The 16,671-nt window shown below is 43.3% G+C and overlaps 1 protein-coding gene and 1 long non-coding RNA gene across 6 annotated transcripts in view; one reads left to right on the top strand and one right to left on the bottom strand.

Annotated features, from left to right (window-relative positions):
- LOC310843836 overlaps nucleotides 1–16,671 on the top strand; it is an 87,367-nt gene that overhangs the window by 49,791 nt on the left and 20,905 nt on the right. The window lies entirely within an intron of this gene.
- The window catches only part of MORC1 (MORC family CW-type zinc finger 1), a 46,128-nt gene that overhangs the window by 16,568 nt on the left and 12,889 nt on the right, over nucleotides 1–16,671 (bottom strand). For all 5 annotated transcript variants that reach the window (XM_083736331.1, XM_083736334.1, XM_083736333.1 and 2 more), the window contains 10 exons: nucleotides 15,974–16,061; nucleotides 15,025–15,133; nucleotides 14,563–14,722; nucleotides 12,353–12,458; nucleotides 10,689–10,814; nucleotides 9,587–9,666; nucleotides 6,748–6,821; nucleotides 4,734–4,798; nucleotides 3,254–3,397; nucleotides 2,462–2,616 (listed from right to left, as the gene is read on the bottom strand). In XM_083736331.1, coding sequence (XP_083592457.1) covers nucleotides 2,462–2,616; nucleotides 3,254–3,397; nucleotides 4,734–4,798; nucleotides 6,748–6,821; nucleotides 9,587–9,666; nucleotides 10,689–10,814; nucleotides 12,353–12,458; nucleotides 14,563–14,722; nucleotides 15,025–15,133; nucleotides 15,974–16,061 — 1,107 coding nt within the window. The remainder of the gene's footprint in view (nucleotides 1–2,461; nucleotides 2,617–3,253; nucleotides 3,398–4,733; nucleotides 4,799–6,747; nucleotides 6,822–9,586; nucleotides 9,667–10,688; nucleotides 10,815–12,352; nucleotides 12,459–14,562; nucleotides 14,723–15,024; nucleotides 15,134–15,973; nucleotides 16,062–16,671) is intronic.

The following is a 16,671-nucleotide window of genomic DNA, read 5'->3' as shown; positions in this document are numbered from 1 at the left end:
CTGAATTTCATCTACCAGAGGCTTCACGTCTTCTGTTTTGGCTGCCTGCCTAAGGCTGCACAACTACCTGTGCATTTTTCTTATATATAAAAGCAAGAGCACACACAGGGAGGGGGAGAGAGACTATAATTGCTACTGGCACTCAGCTATTGGAGAGAGTGCATCTGATCTTTTGTAGTTAAGCAAGGAAAAGTATCCAAACTATTTGGAAGGCAAAGTCAAAGATGGGGAAGGAGGGAAAAGAAGCAGCTTTGGTACATTATTTAAAACATTCAGAATTCACATAAATATTAATGATTAAAACCAGATTTTTAAATGGGCATCAGAGCAACGGCATTCAGATTCCAAAATGCAGGTTCTCAAAAGCATTTGCATATGCACACAGATCTGATTTTGCAAAAAGAATGCACAAACGTGTTTGCCTGTTCTTCTAGCCTCTCTGCTAGGTGAACAGCAATTGCTTGTCAGATTTTATTAGCGAGAAATATCTTGCAGTTTCCCATCTCCTTTCTATTCGCCCCTTGCTGCCATGCCTTGTTTCTTCTGCTTGGAGAGGCTCATTAGCAGTGCTCAAGCCAGGCCTGGCCCCAAGATGTTTTGGTTCTCTTGCCATTATATTAAAATTGTTATCCCTCCACTGGGATCCTAAAATGGCTGCATTCCTCTCCATTATATCCTGAACTTCCTGCAGCTCCTGGTCTGTTCTGAATTTAATACTTAACATTCTGAACTACCCAGGACTAGCTGTTAACCATTTTAAAGCATAAACTGACCATTCTGTCCTTCACCACTGTTTTGGCTACCCTATGACAAGCCTTTCAACCGATTACTATGCATGTTGAGTCAATTCGTGTGTTTTTGTGAACCTAAAACCTGTTGGGATTCTGCCTCGGTCAGAGGAATGTGCCACGACGTAGGCACTGGCTGAATTCCTTGTCGACCTCCCCGCTGCGACTCCCGGCAGATAAACAGGCGAGGTCTTGGCGATCCTTCCCAGATGTGAGAAGAACACACCGTTCCTTCTCTCCCCTTTGGTATCCCCAGGGAGGGGAAAGAAGCAGACAGAAATCTATTTACATTCTTTTATTTCTGTCTCTTACAGCAGTACAGAGAAACATGTCTGCACTCAACAGCAGTGAGAATAAAACTCCACCCATGTACTTCCAGTACGGGTCACATGACACACACTGAGCTAACATCCGGTGCTCAGTACAGAATGGACTGCCCCTTTCTTCCCATGGCAACAGTCACAAACATCCTGTCTGGCTTTCCAGCCACCAGCAGCTGACGAAGCTGCTAAAGCCTTTGCTTGCTGCCGTATTGGTCCTTTTTGGTAACAAAACCTAAATGGGTGTGGATATAAATTTTGCAAGGATCGCTGCATGCGTTTTTATTTTTTGCATGGACTCTACCATGTAATCAAAGTCATAGTAGATGCACATTTTTTATCCTCTTGGTGTGTTCTTCCTTTTTTTAAAATGCACCTTTGGGCAAGGTAATGAAGGAATGAGTCTGCTTATCTGAGAAAGAATGGGCTGAAAAGAGGTTGGGATGAAACATGAAGCCAGCAGTGTACTTAGAAAAGGAACCCACAGATCGTCTTGTCACTCAAAGCCCACAAAAACCTGAAACTGACCCTAGTATCTAATTCTCACATTTTGAGAGGAGGGACATTGCTCCATTCCACACCATTCTCCTTAAAATGCAGAATATATTAGAAATAAAAGAAGAAGAAAACCACACGGAAGGAACCATGCCATGGCCACCCCTTATATGGCCCTGGTATGATGCTTCCATGGCCCCCTAGCCTTCTGACTCTGTAGCATTATTACATTACTGGCAGCAGCTGGCATGGAATCAGAGCGCCTAGCAAATAAATGGTTCCCCTTATCTATTACGAGTCGAGCAAACTTTTGTGTATCTTGGTGCAGGGAAAGGGCTGAACTGGTGTAAGGATGAGTCAGAAGCTTAGTCACTCAGCCACTCTGATACATTAAGGGTAGTTGTTCACATAATGTGCTTTTAAGGCCGGAATTGTAACTGCCCAAAGGCTCCTAATGCTTGAAACCCATACATTAGCAGCTCAATTACTGTTCAGGTAGCCCCTGAAAGACCTTTTAAATAATTAAAAGAGCCGCTATTTATTTATTAAAAACTTTTGCCCTATATGGCAAATCAGATGTGCAGGGACCGTTTAGACTAGACAGGGATGACTTTGTTGCGCTGTTTTCTTAGAGAAGCTCATCACAAAGACCCTCTTGTTTTCAAAACTATCACCACGCACCCCATTAAGGAGGGTCTGTCATGAACTGGAGGCTCCATGCTGTGAATTATTCAGTGCACAGAGCAGCACATATAGGGCTGGATTTTATAGAGACACCATGGGGCTGCTTAGTTGTATGCTTTGGTACCCTCCTGCTTAGACTACTGCAAGGCATTGCACATGGGGCCCACTACTTACTCAATCCTATGTCTTTCCAATACTGAACAAGACAGTTTTCCATTGCCTTCAACAAGCGGTTATATTCCCTAGCGTTTGCAAAAGCCTGCTTGTTGTGTGTTGGCTCCATGATTTCGCACGGCACATCCACGATCCCTACAGCTCCGGAACCAAAACTGCAATAGTAAAAACATACTTTAGATTACACAGTGGGCAGGGCCTGATTTTAGATGTAGCTTCACCACAAACTGAGCTTTTAAAAAAATTAATATACAGTGGCTGAAGTTCAATTGGTAAAATCTTATAATATTTAGGATTTAGAAAAATTAATTTGGAATCGTAGTGCGTCCAAACTGCCAGTGTGGTGTAGTGGTTATAAATTTGGACTAGGACCTGGGAAACTAAGGTTCAAATCCCTGCTCAGCCATGAAGCTCACAGGGCTCATATTATGTTTTCAACTGGTTGCTCACCCAATATGTGACAACCCTTTCACGTCACAGTCTTAAAGTTACTATAAATCACTGCCAACCAACGAAGAGGATTTCCTCCTTATGCTAACACCAACTTCAAATGATGGATTTAACTCAGGACCACTTTCCCTCCAAGGACTCACAGAGAATATGGTTTTCTCTCCACCTTGATTTCATCCTTGTAACACCCATTAACCTTTGAAATAATACTCAAAATGACACAGAGAATATTTCTATCTTTAAGGAGAACTTTGGAGCAAGCCCACCGGCATGTAGCGGAATTGCATTTTCAAGGAACCCTGAAAGGTGGCCCTAAAACACTGAAAAATGAAGAAAACTTACTAAGATCCTCTATTCTTCTGTGGTCCAACTTTCTCAAACATCTTGATCAAGCGTTTATTGCTGTAGATAAGCATGCCATATTGACTTCTGTTCAGAATGTTGACTCCAAATGTTAAGAAGAGCTTTTTGGGTTGTTTCAGATTTCTAAACAGTAAACAAACAAGACTTTATAAAATATTTTCCCATTGCACTTAACTTCATTTTGAAGGCTACTGACTTCCACAAGTAAATTGCGTACGTAACTATGGATTTAACCCAATTTGATGCGATAAATTAGAAAAGAATCTGATTTTGCTCTGTGGCAAAAAGGTTTAACCCATGCACCATTATTAAACAGATATTCATTCTATGTTTTAGAAGTATGGCTCATGAGCAATTTTCAACATTTCTACTGAGCCTTCAGCAAGCACCACTGAACTCATAGTTAATTATTCTGAAGTAGGCATGGATAGGTTTCACTGTATGACTCCACAATGATTTCGCAAATTGCCTCAAATGCAGGAGAAGTTTTAATTGCACTAGGTTGGTGTTCCAATTAGAAATACAAACCACACTACTGAGACGACGGCCCCATCTGCACTATACGTTTACAGCAGTATCATACCACTTTAAACTGTCATGGCTTCCCTCAACGAATCCTGAGACCTGTAGTTTGTTAAGGGTGCTGAGAATTGTTCCCCTCACAGAGATACGATTCTCAGAGTCATTTAACATCAATCCCTCTTCCCATAGAACTCTGGGAATGGTAGCTCTGCGAAGGGAACAGAGGCTTCCTAACAACTATCAGCAATTGTAACAAACTACAGTTCTCAGCAGTCTTTGGGGAAAGCCACAGCTGCTTCAAATGGTGTGATACTTCTTGAAATATACAAGGGTCCTTTGTTTTTCCCTTTTCTTTGCAACAGCAGTGAGGATGCTCCAGCTTCTGGGCGTAGTTAGGCCTGGGAAGCCTCTCCATCTGGCATGTAGAGCAGTTTTGTCCAAGCCACACCCACCTGACATACATCTGACATCATACATGACACCAGGTCTGGTGAAAGAAAAGTTGCAACTCCCTGATCACCAGCACCTCAAAGCCACGTCCCTTTGCCTGTGTGGTTCGATTTCAAACCACGTGGGCAAAGGGAAACCCTTCACCTGTCACCATGGCTTGCTGAAAAACGTTTTCCCAAGTGATCCAGCACTGACTGTTAGCCCCATTCTTCATAGGAGCCATATTGAACAGTGGCTTTCAGTGTTAGAAAGAGGCTGCCCTTTTTTCTTTACAAGGTAAAGTTTGAACTACATCAGAAATGTTTCAATGCCTACAGAACGGAAAACATAATGTCAGGAATACCTAGCACCCACAGGTGCCCATGCTTCAACTATGATGGATCATTTTAGGCAGGCAGGACTTTTTCTTTTTCTTCTGCACTTGTTCCCCTTTCCTCTCTTGCATGACCATTTCACCAAAAGTAAACCACAGACTCATTTAACTTGCCTCTGCTTGTCTTTCAATGTTTCCCTCATTTTCTTTTCATTCTCCACTGTGTCCATTAATGCGAGCTGAGCACCCCCATCACCAGAAAGGAAAGAGCAGTAGAAGAAGTTATTCTGAGAACATATTGTATTCCAGGATCCTCCCAGAGATTATTTATCTGTTTCATTTACATCTCAACCTTTTTGCATAGGAACTCAAGGGGGTGTACGTGGTTTCCTCCCCCTTGCTTAATCCTGGTCTTCCAGATCCTAGTCTGGCTCTCAACATCACACTTTATCCTACAAATAAGCATGCTTTTCTGTGTTACACTTGTTTATTGGAAACTCCTGGATTACGACTCCATCGCGTTCCTTCGGGGTTTGACAACCTTATTTTCTGTCAAGTGCCACAACATTATCTCAGGTTCTTGCAAGGGGGGTGCATACCTCTGGTGGGTCATAAGGTTAGTAGAAATCAATAGCCTTCTCCTTCATGAATTTTGTCTAATTCTCTTTTAAAGCCACCTACCACTGCTTCCTGTGGGAGTGAGTTCTGCAGTTAAATTATGGAGACTTTGTAGAAACTGATATCTGAATAGGGATTAAAAGTAAGTAGTTAAATTGCCTTGTCTTGGACTGTGTCACGTTTATTTATGTACAGCACCTAGCACACTTTTCACACCATGCAAATATTTAGGTGGTGCATTCGAAGCATTAATCATAGTGATAGTTGTGGAAGGCTTGTAAATCAGTATAATGGGGATTAGTATAATAGTGAACGTTCCTATGAATATAAATGATAATTTGCGCAGGTGCAATTAGTCTACATAATTATCACATTGAAAGTCTTCTGAAGTGGAAAGTGCCTTCTAAACACTCTTTAGGAAATAATTGAATCTGAAGCCAATGCAGCTTAATAACGACTTTAAGAGTCCTCAGCAATAGTAAATAGGCAATTAACAGGATTGGAAAATCTTCCCCACTGTTTAAAGGTCATGCTAGGCAAAACTTTCAAAAGCCTAGCATTAACACCGTGCATGGCCTATATTTCTGAGCAATTATCTTTTAAGTCTATCCAAGTAACACAGCCAAATGTGGAAAAAGTTGACACTACACTGGCAGTTATGGGCCAATAAAAGCGGCTTGCGAAATAAAGCACAGACTTTGGACACAATTCGCTGGGAAATCACCCTACTCAAGGCCAGTGAAATGCAGTGGATCGGTATTAGAGATTCTGCTTAATTTTAAAAAACCTGGAAGTGGTTTACATGAAATAAATTATGCATTAAAATGCATCAGTAAAAGTCAGAGTTAAGCATAAATTAACCTTAAAAATTAATTATTTAACATTTGTAAGGTTATTCACAAATTATAAATAAAACCAGCAGTTAAAAAAATTGATTATAACACATATGTACATATTAAAATGTGCATCAACTCTACATATCTGGTTAGGTTTGCCTAAACAAAAATGTGGGTTTTTTTTTTTTAGCAGGAACCAAAAACAGAACAGCAAAGGAGCCTGCCTGATGTGCACAGGCTGGAAGTTCCAGAATGCAGATCTCTGCAACCCTAAGAGATTGATTCCAAGTGCCCATTCTGCAGACTGAAGTGGCACACACAGGGTAAGGTGGATCTTGAAGTAACATCATGGACTGTGTATCAGAGCCCTCTTCTTCAGGTCCAGAAAGGAACAAGGTTTTGCAACATCAGCCCCTACGACAGGTAGGAAGCTTGAACACTCTGGATTGGCCAGGTTCTTACTACGAGGATCCTAGCCGTTGCAGCTTCTTTCATTTCTTGCTCCAACCCCTAATTCTCAGGAACCCTGAGGCAGAAGATATACTTTCCCAGCCTGGATTTGGCCATAGTTACCAAAGTCTGCCCCTAAAAGGTGGTTGTGTTCACGTTCTTGCACAGCTTTCATTCAATTCCCCTGGAGATTTCCCAGGTAAGACTGTGTGATTTGGGTGGGCGGGGGAGGAAATAACAGCACACCCTAAATATCTCAAACATTTTTATCCTTGTTACTATACCTCAAGTTTATCCTGGAAGAGGGAGTCCTGTGACTGCTGTAACGTGCACTTGGCTTCTTTCACAGCATCTTCAGCTATAAGTATAAGCAAAGGCACCTGTTAAACCACGGAGGAGAGAAACTAACCCAGTCTGCCACACACAGGAAAAACGCAACATGCCATTAAGTCAAAAATATTAACTCCATTTGGCACCTTGGCATTAAACAAACTCAGGTGATGTACAAATGAGCACACACTTGCCTTCCCCTCTAACCTAAGCACATTTGGGGAAGAGCACTTTATTTCTTTTCTGACCTCCCTGTTTACAATCCCCTCCCCTCATCCCCCCAGCCATCTGTACATAAAACTCTTTAACTCTAGATAATGCTTCATGCATCTGAATAAACGGACAAAAAGCATATATGTCATAATAAATTTGTTAACTTTATTAGCATATCACCGTAATAAATTTAACTTTCTTAGCATATGTGCCATAATAAATTTGCTGACTCTGTCTATAGAACGGGGTCAACGTCTGAAGGCATCTAGGCCCAACTGAAAAGTGGCGTGGGGCAGGGGGGGAGAGGTGTCAAAGACTGTACACTTCTTCTGTACACTGTCTTCCACTGCCTCCCACAGTTTGGTCAAACTCATGCTGGTAGCTTTGAGAACACTGCTCAACCATCTCGTCCTCTGTCGTCCCCTTCTCCTTGTGCCCTCCATCTTTCCCAACATCAGGGTCTTTTCCAGGGAGTCTTCTCTTCTCATGAGGTGGCCAAAGTATTGGAGCCTCAGCTTCAGGATCTGTCCTTCCAGTGAGCATTCAGGGTTGATTTCCTTAAGAATGGATACGTTTGATCTTCTTGCAGTCCATGGGACTCTCATGAGTCTCCTCCAGCACCATAATTCAAAAGCATCGATTCTTCGGCGATCAGCCTTCTTTATGGTCCAGTTCTCACTTCCATACATCACTACTGGGAAAACCATAGCTTTAGCTATACAGACCTTTGTCTGCAAGGTGATGTCTCTGCTTTTTGAGATGCTGTCTAGGTTTGTCATTGCTTTTCATGACATTACTATTTTTCAAATGCAACTCCATGCAGCTTTACTCAAGGCAATTCTTAAATCCGCCACTTTTGCATTTCAGTAGCATGAGGGAATTATCTACCAATTTTCCTCAACATATTTGTACTCAGCACTTGCTGTGGTGTCACAGTTTTAAGAACATGCAGGATCAGGCCAACAGCCTGTCTAGCCCAGCATCCTGTTCTCAAAGTTGTCATCCAGATGCTTATTGGGAAACCCAAACACAGGACTTGAGCACAACAGCACGCTCCCCTCTCCTGTGGTTCCCAGCAACTGGCAGTCATTCATTCATTTTATTGGTACGCTGCTTTCCCGCCAAAATAAAAAAATAAAAATCATGCTCAACAGCAAAGAAAACAGGAAGGCATTTCAAACAAACACTACAAAAGCAATTTCACAGCAACACTGCAAAACCATAACATAGTAACTATTTCATAACGTAGCAAGTATAGCAAAATACAAAAGGGGCCACATTTCAATACTATAAATATAACATGATTACAGTGGTACCTCAGGTTAAGTACTTAATTCATTCCGGAGGTCCATTCTTAACCTGAAACAGTTCTTAACCTGATGCACCACTTTAGCTAATGGGGCCTCCTGCTGCTGCCGCCGGAACACGATTTCTGTTCTCATCCTGAAGCAAAGTTCTTAACCTGAAGCACTATTTCTGGGTTAGCGGAGTCTGTAACCTGAAGCGTATGTAACCTGAAGCGTATGTAACCCGAGGTACCACTGTACTTAATGCAGCATCCAATAGCAAAAATAATCAAGGAAGCTTTACAGTTTCACCTTCATCCTAGAAACACCCCTTCCGGGATGTTGCTCATTGCCCCTCTCCTGCAGCCATTTGCAAGGCTTACAAGGGTGAGGGTTGGGCTACCTAGAAAACCCCTCCCATTCAGAGGCATGCTGCTTCCGACAGTGGAGGCAGAACAAGTTATTAATAGTTAAAAGTGAAGGTGCAGATTTCAGGTAGATGTTCAAACCTTCACTGACGATTATCCAAGATTAACCAAGGACATAGGTGGAATCTACACACATATAAAAACGTTTTTAAGCGTTTTTTAAAAATATGTTGAATTTTCCATAAACCGCACCATTGCCATCTACTGTCACATTGTATATTGCACTTAAAACACACTTTAAATGTTTTATTTGCAGCTGTATAGCTGAGTCCGTAGTCTCTTTATCTGAGGAACAATGAAAACCAATTCAAAGTCTAGGATGAATGCAGGCAGGCAGTCATCACCTATATCCTCCACCCTCTTCCAAATGACAAAAATCCCACCATCTGAGTGACATCTGATGCTCCCTTCAACTTCCCCATTCCACTTACTTTAGCATTCTCTGAACACAAATCCCAGAAGTGCTTAATTCCATCAGAATTTGGTTTTCTGGAGCAGATTTTGAGGATGAGTTTAATTGCAAAAATGGAAGCCTGTTGTGTGCATGGAATGACGGGCACTGGATACAACCCAGTTTCCCCCCCCCCCCCCCCCCGGCTATCCGAAATATGATACCTACATCATTCTTTGTGTACTAAACCCGTTGTTGTACCTATTCAACTGGTGGTCCACCAAGTGCAACGGCAAAAGTCATCCCGCAATGGGAAAGAGATGCATAACTAGATTTGCTCCACAGATGCCAGAAATTATTTGCTGCGAAGCAAAATTAGAAGTGACGTGCAAAAGCATCCCTTTACAAACAATGCTAGCAACCGCTTAGAGAGCACTTAGTATTAAAACTATTAAGGTTACGGGACAATGCCTACCAGCCTTCACATCCTTTTCTGCCTTTTGCAGTTCATTTCTAGCAACGTGTTTGAACGAAGATGATATGTATGGATACATCCTGTGAAGACAAGAAAAACACAGTCATGGATAAAAGTGATCTGACATGCCATATGAAAGACAAATTGTTATAATAACACAATGAAGTTGACCCCTATTATTTCCATTTTGCAGATGGGAATGCACAAGTGAGGACAGGGTATGCACAATCCTTGTGCCCTACAGTAAACTGACTTTGCACAGGCCTCAAAAGTGCACGAAATGCTCAAAAAAATCAGTTGTGCCATCCACAACCAAAATAGGATTCAGAACCATGATCTACATGGTGACAGAGGCATAATTTGGATTTCCTTTTATTCCAAGGACGGGTGTTTGTCTGTTAGAATTTATCTGGTAAATTTATTTTAAATTTTTTTGGGGGTGGTATTCACTTTTGTCTTTGTGTGTTTGTCATCACAAAGTCCTTTCAATTCACAGAAGATTCAGTCATCTGAAAACTGAATATACACTTGCCAAATATGAAGCCTCATCCACCATACTGTTAAACTGTATATTTAAGATCCCTGCCTCCTCACTTCATAGGCCCTCTATCACTCAGCGCTGCTAGAACTGGATCAGATCCTATCAATGCTGGAACTTGTATCAGAACATTCATTCAGCTTGTTAAACCGTACTTCAAATGCATATTACACATTATAAGATTAGGAGTCCATTAAAAAAGGACCTCTATAAGTGGCCTATAATCATTTAGTGGCACCTTTACAGAATTGCCTGAGCAACTTTCACTCAAGTGAAAGCATCCACAGAAAAACAAACAACACCTCCCCCCTCCCCGCAGTTCGGTGATTATCTTATGTAAAGTGTTCTTTGTTCTGGGTCAAAGTGTTTGGTCACAGCTGATTACCTTTTCTGCAGTCCAGCCTGCCAGTGTGATTTGAACTTGGCTTAGATTACAAATTGCTCCGCCATCAAAGTCAATTTCTCTCCATGGCCAAAAAGAGAGAATAGCTAATGCTTTCAAGCACACTGCTTTGGAAATTTAAATATCTGGCTTTATAACAGTCTTAGGAAAAGCTGGCTCACCTGGGTCTGTAAAAGCAATGTGGCAAACGCTTGGTTTTTACTTCCTTGGCTTGAATGAATATCTTCATTCGTGGGTCTAAGTACAATATAGCTGTGTAGGCTCTCAGTGACTGTCGTTCTGGAAGGCTGACACAGAAAAGTGTTTAAGGCAGAATAATTTTAGGCTCACAGAGAGAACTCTGGTGGATAGAGGAAATTGGGCACATAATCCACTTGAACAAAAAACAAACAAACTCAAAACATGTTCTCACTTAAGTGCTCTTGAAGCCTTTCAAGGTGCAATACAATTCTTTAGCGTGAAATTAAACCAACATTCTAAAACTTTTAATGCTGGTGATTCTACCCACCTTCCGGGAAAGAATTTAAATACTGAGTTAAATAGACCCAACTAGAGATAAAGGTCTGCTGGGAGTCCCATGTCAGCTGCTTTAGTATTTCTCAAAGAAGAGCAGGATATAATTAAAATTTGGCAATGACCAATTTATGCACATCCAATTGATGAGTGATTACGCACATGGTGCAGAACCCGGAAATGACTTGAAAACGTCACTAAAAGGGTGGAATGGGAGTGGGACAGAATGTTTTCCACGAGTCCTGCGAGTGCATGCAGGGATCTGTAATGTAACCCCTGTGTAAATCAAGGATTGCTTGTACAATAAAGATTGTGGTCCTTAATATGTATATCAGGTTGAGGAACGTGGGCGGGGAGAGAGAGCATCAAGTCAAAAAGAATGTTACACTGCCCATCCTACATCCAGCCACTGGAGAACCCAGGGAGCACGAGTTGACTGGGCCTTCTTGGCACGCACAGAGGCATCAACACCCCCTCTCTGTGCACACAAACAGTGAGCTGAATCACATCCATTGTTTGAAGCTTCTTTTAGGATGCAATTCCATGCACACTTTCCTGGCTGTAAGCTGCACTGAACACAATGGGATTTGCACCCAAGTTCACAGAGGGATGCGGGTGGTGCTGTGGTCTAAATCACAGAGCCTAGGGCTTGCCTATCACAAGGTTGGCAGTTTGAATCCCCGCGACAGGGTGAGCTCCCGTTGCTCGGTCCCTGCTCCTGCCAACCTAGCAGTTCGAAAGCATATCAAAGTGCAAGTAGATAAATAGGTACCACTCTGGCGGGAAGGTAAACGGCATTTCTGTGCACTGCTCTGCTTTGCCAGAAGCACCTTAGTCATGCTGGCCACATGACCCGGAAGCTGTACGCTGGCTCCCTTGGCCAATAAAGCGAGATGGGCGCCACAACCCCAGAGTCGTCTGCGACTGGACCTAACGGTCAGGGGTCCCGTTACCTTTACCTTTTACACAGAGATAGGTTTGTACTGCTATTCTCTCTCTTTCTGCTCCTAATCCATTAGAATTTGCCTGTCATGGGGAATACATGGAAGAATTTGGGATTCGAAGTACACCGTTACAAAATTAAAGCAAGTATTAAATTCCATTCACCAACACATTGTAAGTACATCCTGTGATTTCTAGTGTCGAAGCAAAACAGATTGTTTGCAAGGAGCATCTTCCAAATATATATTTTTATTCATACCCTTTGTCCATTCAACGTTTGCTTACTCTGTAAAGAGTCTCTAAGCTACTCACAAAAATATCCACAGCATTAAAGTATAACATAAAATCAGAAAATGACCATGAAACTTACTTCTCAGGTGCCGCAGCAAGTAACATATCCTCCTCATCTGTTAGGATATCAAGTTCTGGCTCAAAACTGAGAGTGAGCTTCAGATTGTATATTACCAGCAAGGTTCCTATGTGTGAAGGTTAAAATCTATTACTGAAATATCAGTTTTACAATTCTTATGCCAATTAAATTAGAAGAGAAGCAACAGTACAATGGATAATTGCAGTTAAGCAAACTGGGGTCCAGTCACAAGATTGGACTCCCCCCTCTCCCCAGATTAATATACTGTTAAGAGTTTGGGGAGCTGGAGAGTAAGTTGCAGGCAGAGACATTTCTAATGCCTAGAGTAGCCAAGTCAGCCTGGTAATAGCCTACTAAATATGGGAGTACAGTGGTACCTAGGGATGCAAACGGGATCCCCGTTTGCATCCTGAAGGAAACACAACCTGCATCCGTGCGTGCACGGGTCGTGTTTTGCCGCTTCTGCACATTTTGACCGTCTGCGCATGTGCGCGTGGCAAAACCCAGAAGTAACGCGCTCCGTTACTTCCGGGTCGCTGCGGAGCGCAACCTGAAAATACTTAACTTGAAGCACATTTATCCCAAGGTATAAGGTAACAAAGGCAGTGACATAGGGATGGGCCCCTCTCCCTCATCTGCCTGTTGCTTAGAAAGACAAGAGGGAGTTGAGTTATGTGAGATAGAAGCAAAGCTCCAGACTGGAAAGGCAGAGAGAAAGGGAGAGAGCGCCATGCCTGATTTCTGCTGGAAAGACCCTCCTAGGGTGCTGATGCTGTTAGCCCTTCCATCACAGGCTCAGGTTCATAGGCGCCGACTCCATGGGGCCTGAGGGGGCCCGAGCCCCCTCAAAAATTCGTTTGGGGGGGCTCTGCCCCCCCAATAATTTAAGAAAATTATATTACTGCTGCGAAGAGGCGGGAGGGAGAGAAGGCCCCTTGGGAGAAGCGGGCAGGTGCTGGGGCGGCAGCGCCGGGCGGGGGCCGAGGGGTGGGCGCCCCCCTGCACGGGCATCGCCTCGCCGTCGCCGCGGGTTTGGCTGGGCCGCCGGCCGAGGGGAAGTGCCAAACAAGGCCAGGATCCAGGCCCGCCCCGCTCTCCTTATTTGGTGCCCGGTTCCGGCTCCCGGGTGGCCTCCTCCCACCCGCTCTCGCTACCAGTGGAAAGAGAGACGGAGGTGCAGCGGAACCCGCAGCCTTTGCAGGCGCCGCCCGGCCGGGGGAGGGGAGCGCGGAGGAGCCCCGCGGGCCTGGGCCCGGCCAGCCGAGCCCTCCCGAATTGCGCCCCGCAGCCAGGATCTTGTGGCGAGGACCCCGGTATGGGCCCCACCAATATTTTTTATAAGTCGGCGCCCCTGCTCAGGTTGTATATACAGTGATACCTTGGGTTACAGACGCTTCAGGTTATAGACTCTGCTAACCCAGAAATAGCACCTTGGGTTAAGAACTTTGCTTCACGATGAGAACAGAAACCGAGGGTCGGCGGCACAGCGGGCAGAGGGAGGCCCCATTAGCTAAAGTGGTACCTCAGGTTAAGAACAGTTTCAGGTTAAGAACGGACCTCCAGAATGAATTCTTAATTAACCTGAGGAACCACTGTATGTGTAAGTAAGCCATATATCCTAAAGAGACCACAGTCATTTCCAAAAGAAACACAAACCCTGGTAAGCGCCTGGAACCCCCTGAAATCTTGCACTAAGAGATTGGGGTGGCACCAACAATACTTTGTCATAAGTCTAGGTGAGAGTAAATCGTTTTGGGGGATCTCCAAATCGACAAGTCTATCAATGGCTAATACTTGTGGGGGCTGTGTACTATCATCAGATCAGAGACGGCATGCCCCTGAATGCCAGTGGCTTGGGAAGAACTGGAGACAGCCATTGCCTTCATGTCCTGATTGTGAGATTCTCATAGTCATCTGCTTAGCTACTGAGGGAGCAAAATGCTGAATGAGATGGATCTTTTGTCTGATCTAGGAGGGCTCTTATGGAGTCAAGAGAACGCTGCCTTTACTGGGGGGAGGTGGTAAAGAATAATGTGTTTGTATCTCATTCATGTGAGAGGAGCCAACTGATGAACAAAGATCCAAATTTATTCAGGGGAGGGGGGCACCCAGCATAAAATAAAACAAAACCCCTGGCACCCATGTTTAGTCCTCAAAACGCTAATTATAATGCATTGGTTAATTAGAACTTTCAGGGATAATAAAGTCACCTGTTTTTCCATAAATGGCATCAAACTGCTTCACCAGTTCAGCATTATTCTTAAAAGGTGAATATTTGTAAATTATGGACAACTGTATAGCAAATGTCTCTGGATTGTCTATTATTGGCTCTCTTGTATGACTTGACCATGAAAGAATTGGGACTATAACCTGTAAAGGAAAACAAAATGAGAGTGGACCCAAATCAGAGATATTCTCCTTCACTCACACCTATCACATCTGAACAGGTAACTTGAGACAGTGCTGTTTGCTCCCTTTCTAACTCCCAGTGCCAAAGATGATGGTGCTGATAGTAGTATGAATAGCACACCCCGTATCAAATACTAGCAGCATTTTGAGTTTTATTAATGATGTTCCATTCCAGGAAGTCCCACCCCAGAAGTTCCGGTCCTGATGACATCATCGGCAAAGCAGGATACAAATATTTAAATGACGAATGAAGACAGACATACCTCACTGAGACCTTCTGTTTCACAAAACGTCTGAGACAAAAGGAGGCATGTCATTGTATTCTCTTCCTTGGTGAATAATATTAAGTCTTTCCCTATGCGCATGGATCCTCTATAGTAAAGATACAGGAAAATACAATTTTTGTAATAGCTGCATTGTCTGGATGTTAACACCTTTAGGGCAATATAGGCAGTAATATAGACAAAGTGGGTGTGCTGAAGGCAGAAAGGGATTTCCCATCAGCTAGCGAGCCTGAGGTTTCTCTTTACTTCCTATCTGCACTATGGAGGACTAGGAAATACACTGACAATCCATTCCCTTCTAATACGTTTAAGGTGTCTAATAAAACAGTGTTTCCCAAACTTGGGTCTCCAGCTGTTTTTGGACTACAACTCCCATCATCCCTAGATAGCAAGATCAGTGGTCAGGGTTGATGGGAATTATAGTCTGAAAACAGCTGGATACCCAAGTCTAGGAAACACTGCAATAAAACGTAAATGTGGCAGACAAATTATTGACGAGGGCCAGTCATTGGGACCATGTGACTCCTTTGTTACAGCAGACACAATGGCAACCAGTCTGCTTCCGGTTACAATGCAAAGTGCTGACCTTGAGCACCATCTGGTGGAAAGACGGGATACAATTTCAATCATAGTAGTATTATTACTGGGGTTGGGGTTGTTTTGCTACTCTTATGCATATGTTTCCCTTGATGTAAACCACTTTACATCAAGCCATTTTTTTAATGAAAACCAATATGCAAGACTGCAAGAACAAATAAACAGGTTCCCTCAATCCCAATACTTAAATATATAATGCAAGCCAAATCACCTTTACGGTCACGATCGTGAAACAGTTTTTCATTGAGCACAAAGTTAACAATTCTGAATCTTGCCATTAAAGGGGTGTCTGTCTGACAAACAAAACCAACAAAGAACAAAGAACTCTTACGATTTAAGCCCGTTGCCATAGCATCCAATCATGTCAGGCCTGTCCCGCTTAGAGGATCTTCCGAAGTGCACAAGATCCACAGTTTTTCCTGCAACAGATTTGTAATAAGGCTTCCCTGTAGGGCCCTCACTAGAATTCAGTTATTGTTATTTACAGATCAAAGTCCGTCACATTTATTAGCTTGCTTTATTCTTCACAGCAGAAATGTGGAGCCTGTGGACCTTCAAGTGTTTTTGAAGTCCCGTCAGCCCAAGCCAGCATGGCCTGTCATCAGGGATAATGGGAGGAGGTGCCATCCTGCAACTTCTGGAGGGCTGCAGGTCCACCACTCCCGCTTTACAAGCTTTTGGTATTTTTGCCTCCGGAACTGCACACTGTGAGCTGAGGCTGACAGATTGTAGCTTGTGTAAGGCTGCCTATCAAGCTGGCTGCAGGGGTGAGATTCAAAACCACAACCTGCCGCCTCAATGCTCTTAGCTTTGTTTCTTATAGCTCACCGCTACCAATGTATTTGATAAATGTATGTGTCAATACTAAGCCTGTACTGCAGGGGGTTGGGTTACATGGCCCTCGAGGTCTCTTCCAACTCTACAATTCTAGGGTTCAAAGAATACTTCTGAACAACTAAACCTCCAGCACAAGGTTTCTCCTGTTAGCAATAGTCACTATACATTGAAAGTCACGGCTTCCTCCACCTC

Source organism: Podarcis gaigeae, assembly GCF_964106915.1.
Source record: "Podarcis gaigeae genome assembly, chromosome: 4".
NCBI lineage: Eukaryota > Metazoa > Chordata > Lepidosauria > Squamata > Lacertidae > Podarcis > Podarcis gaigeae.
This window is presented reverse-complemented; position numbering and strand designations above follow the sequence as displayed.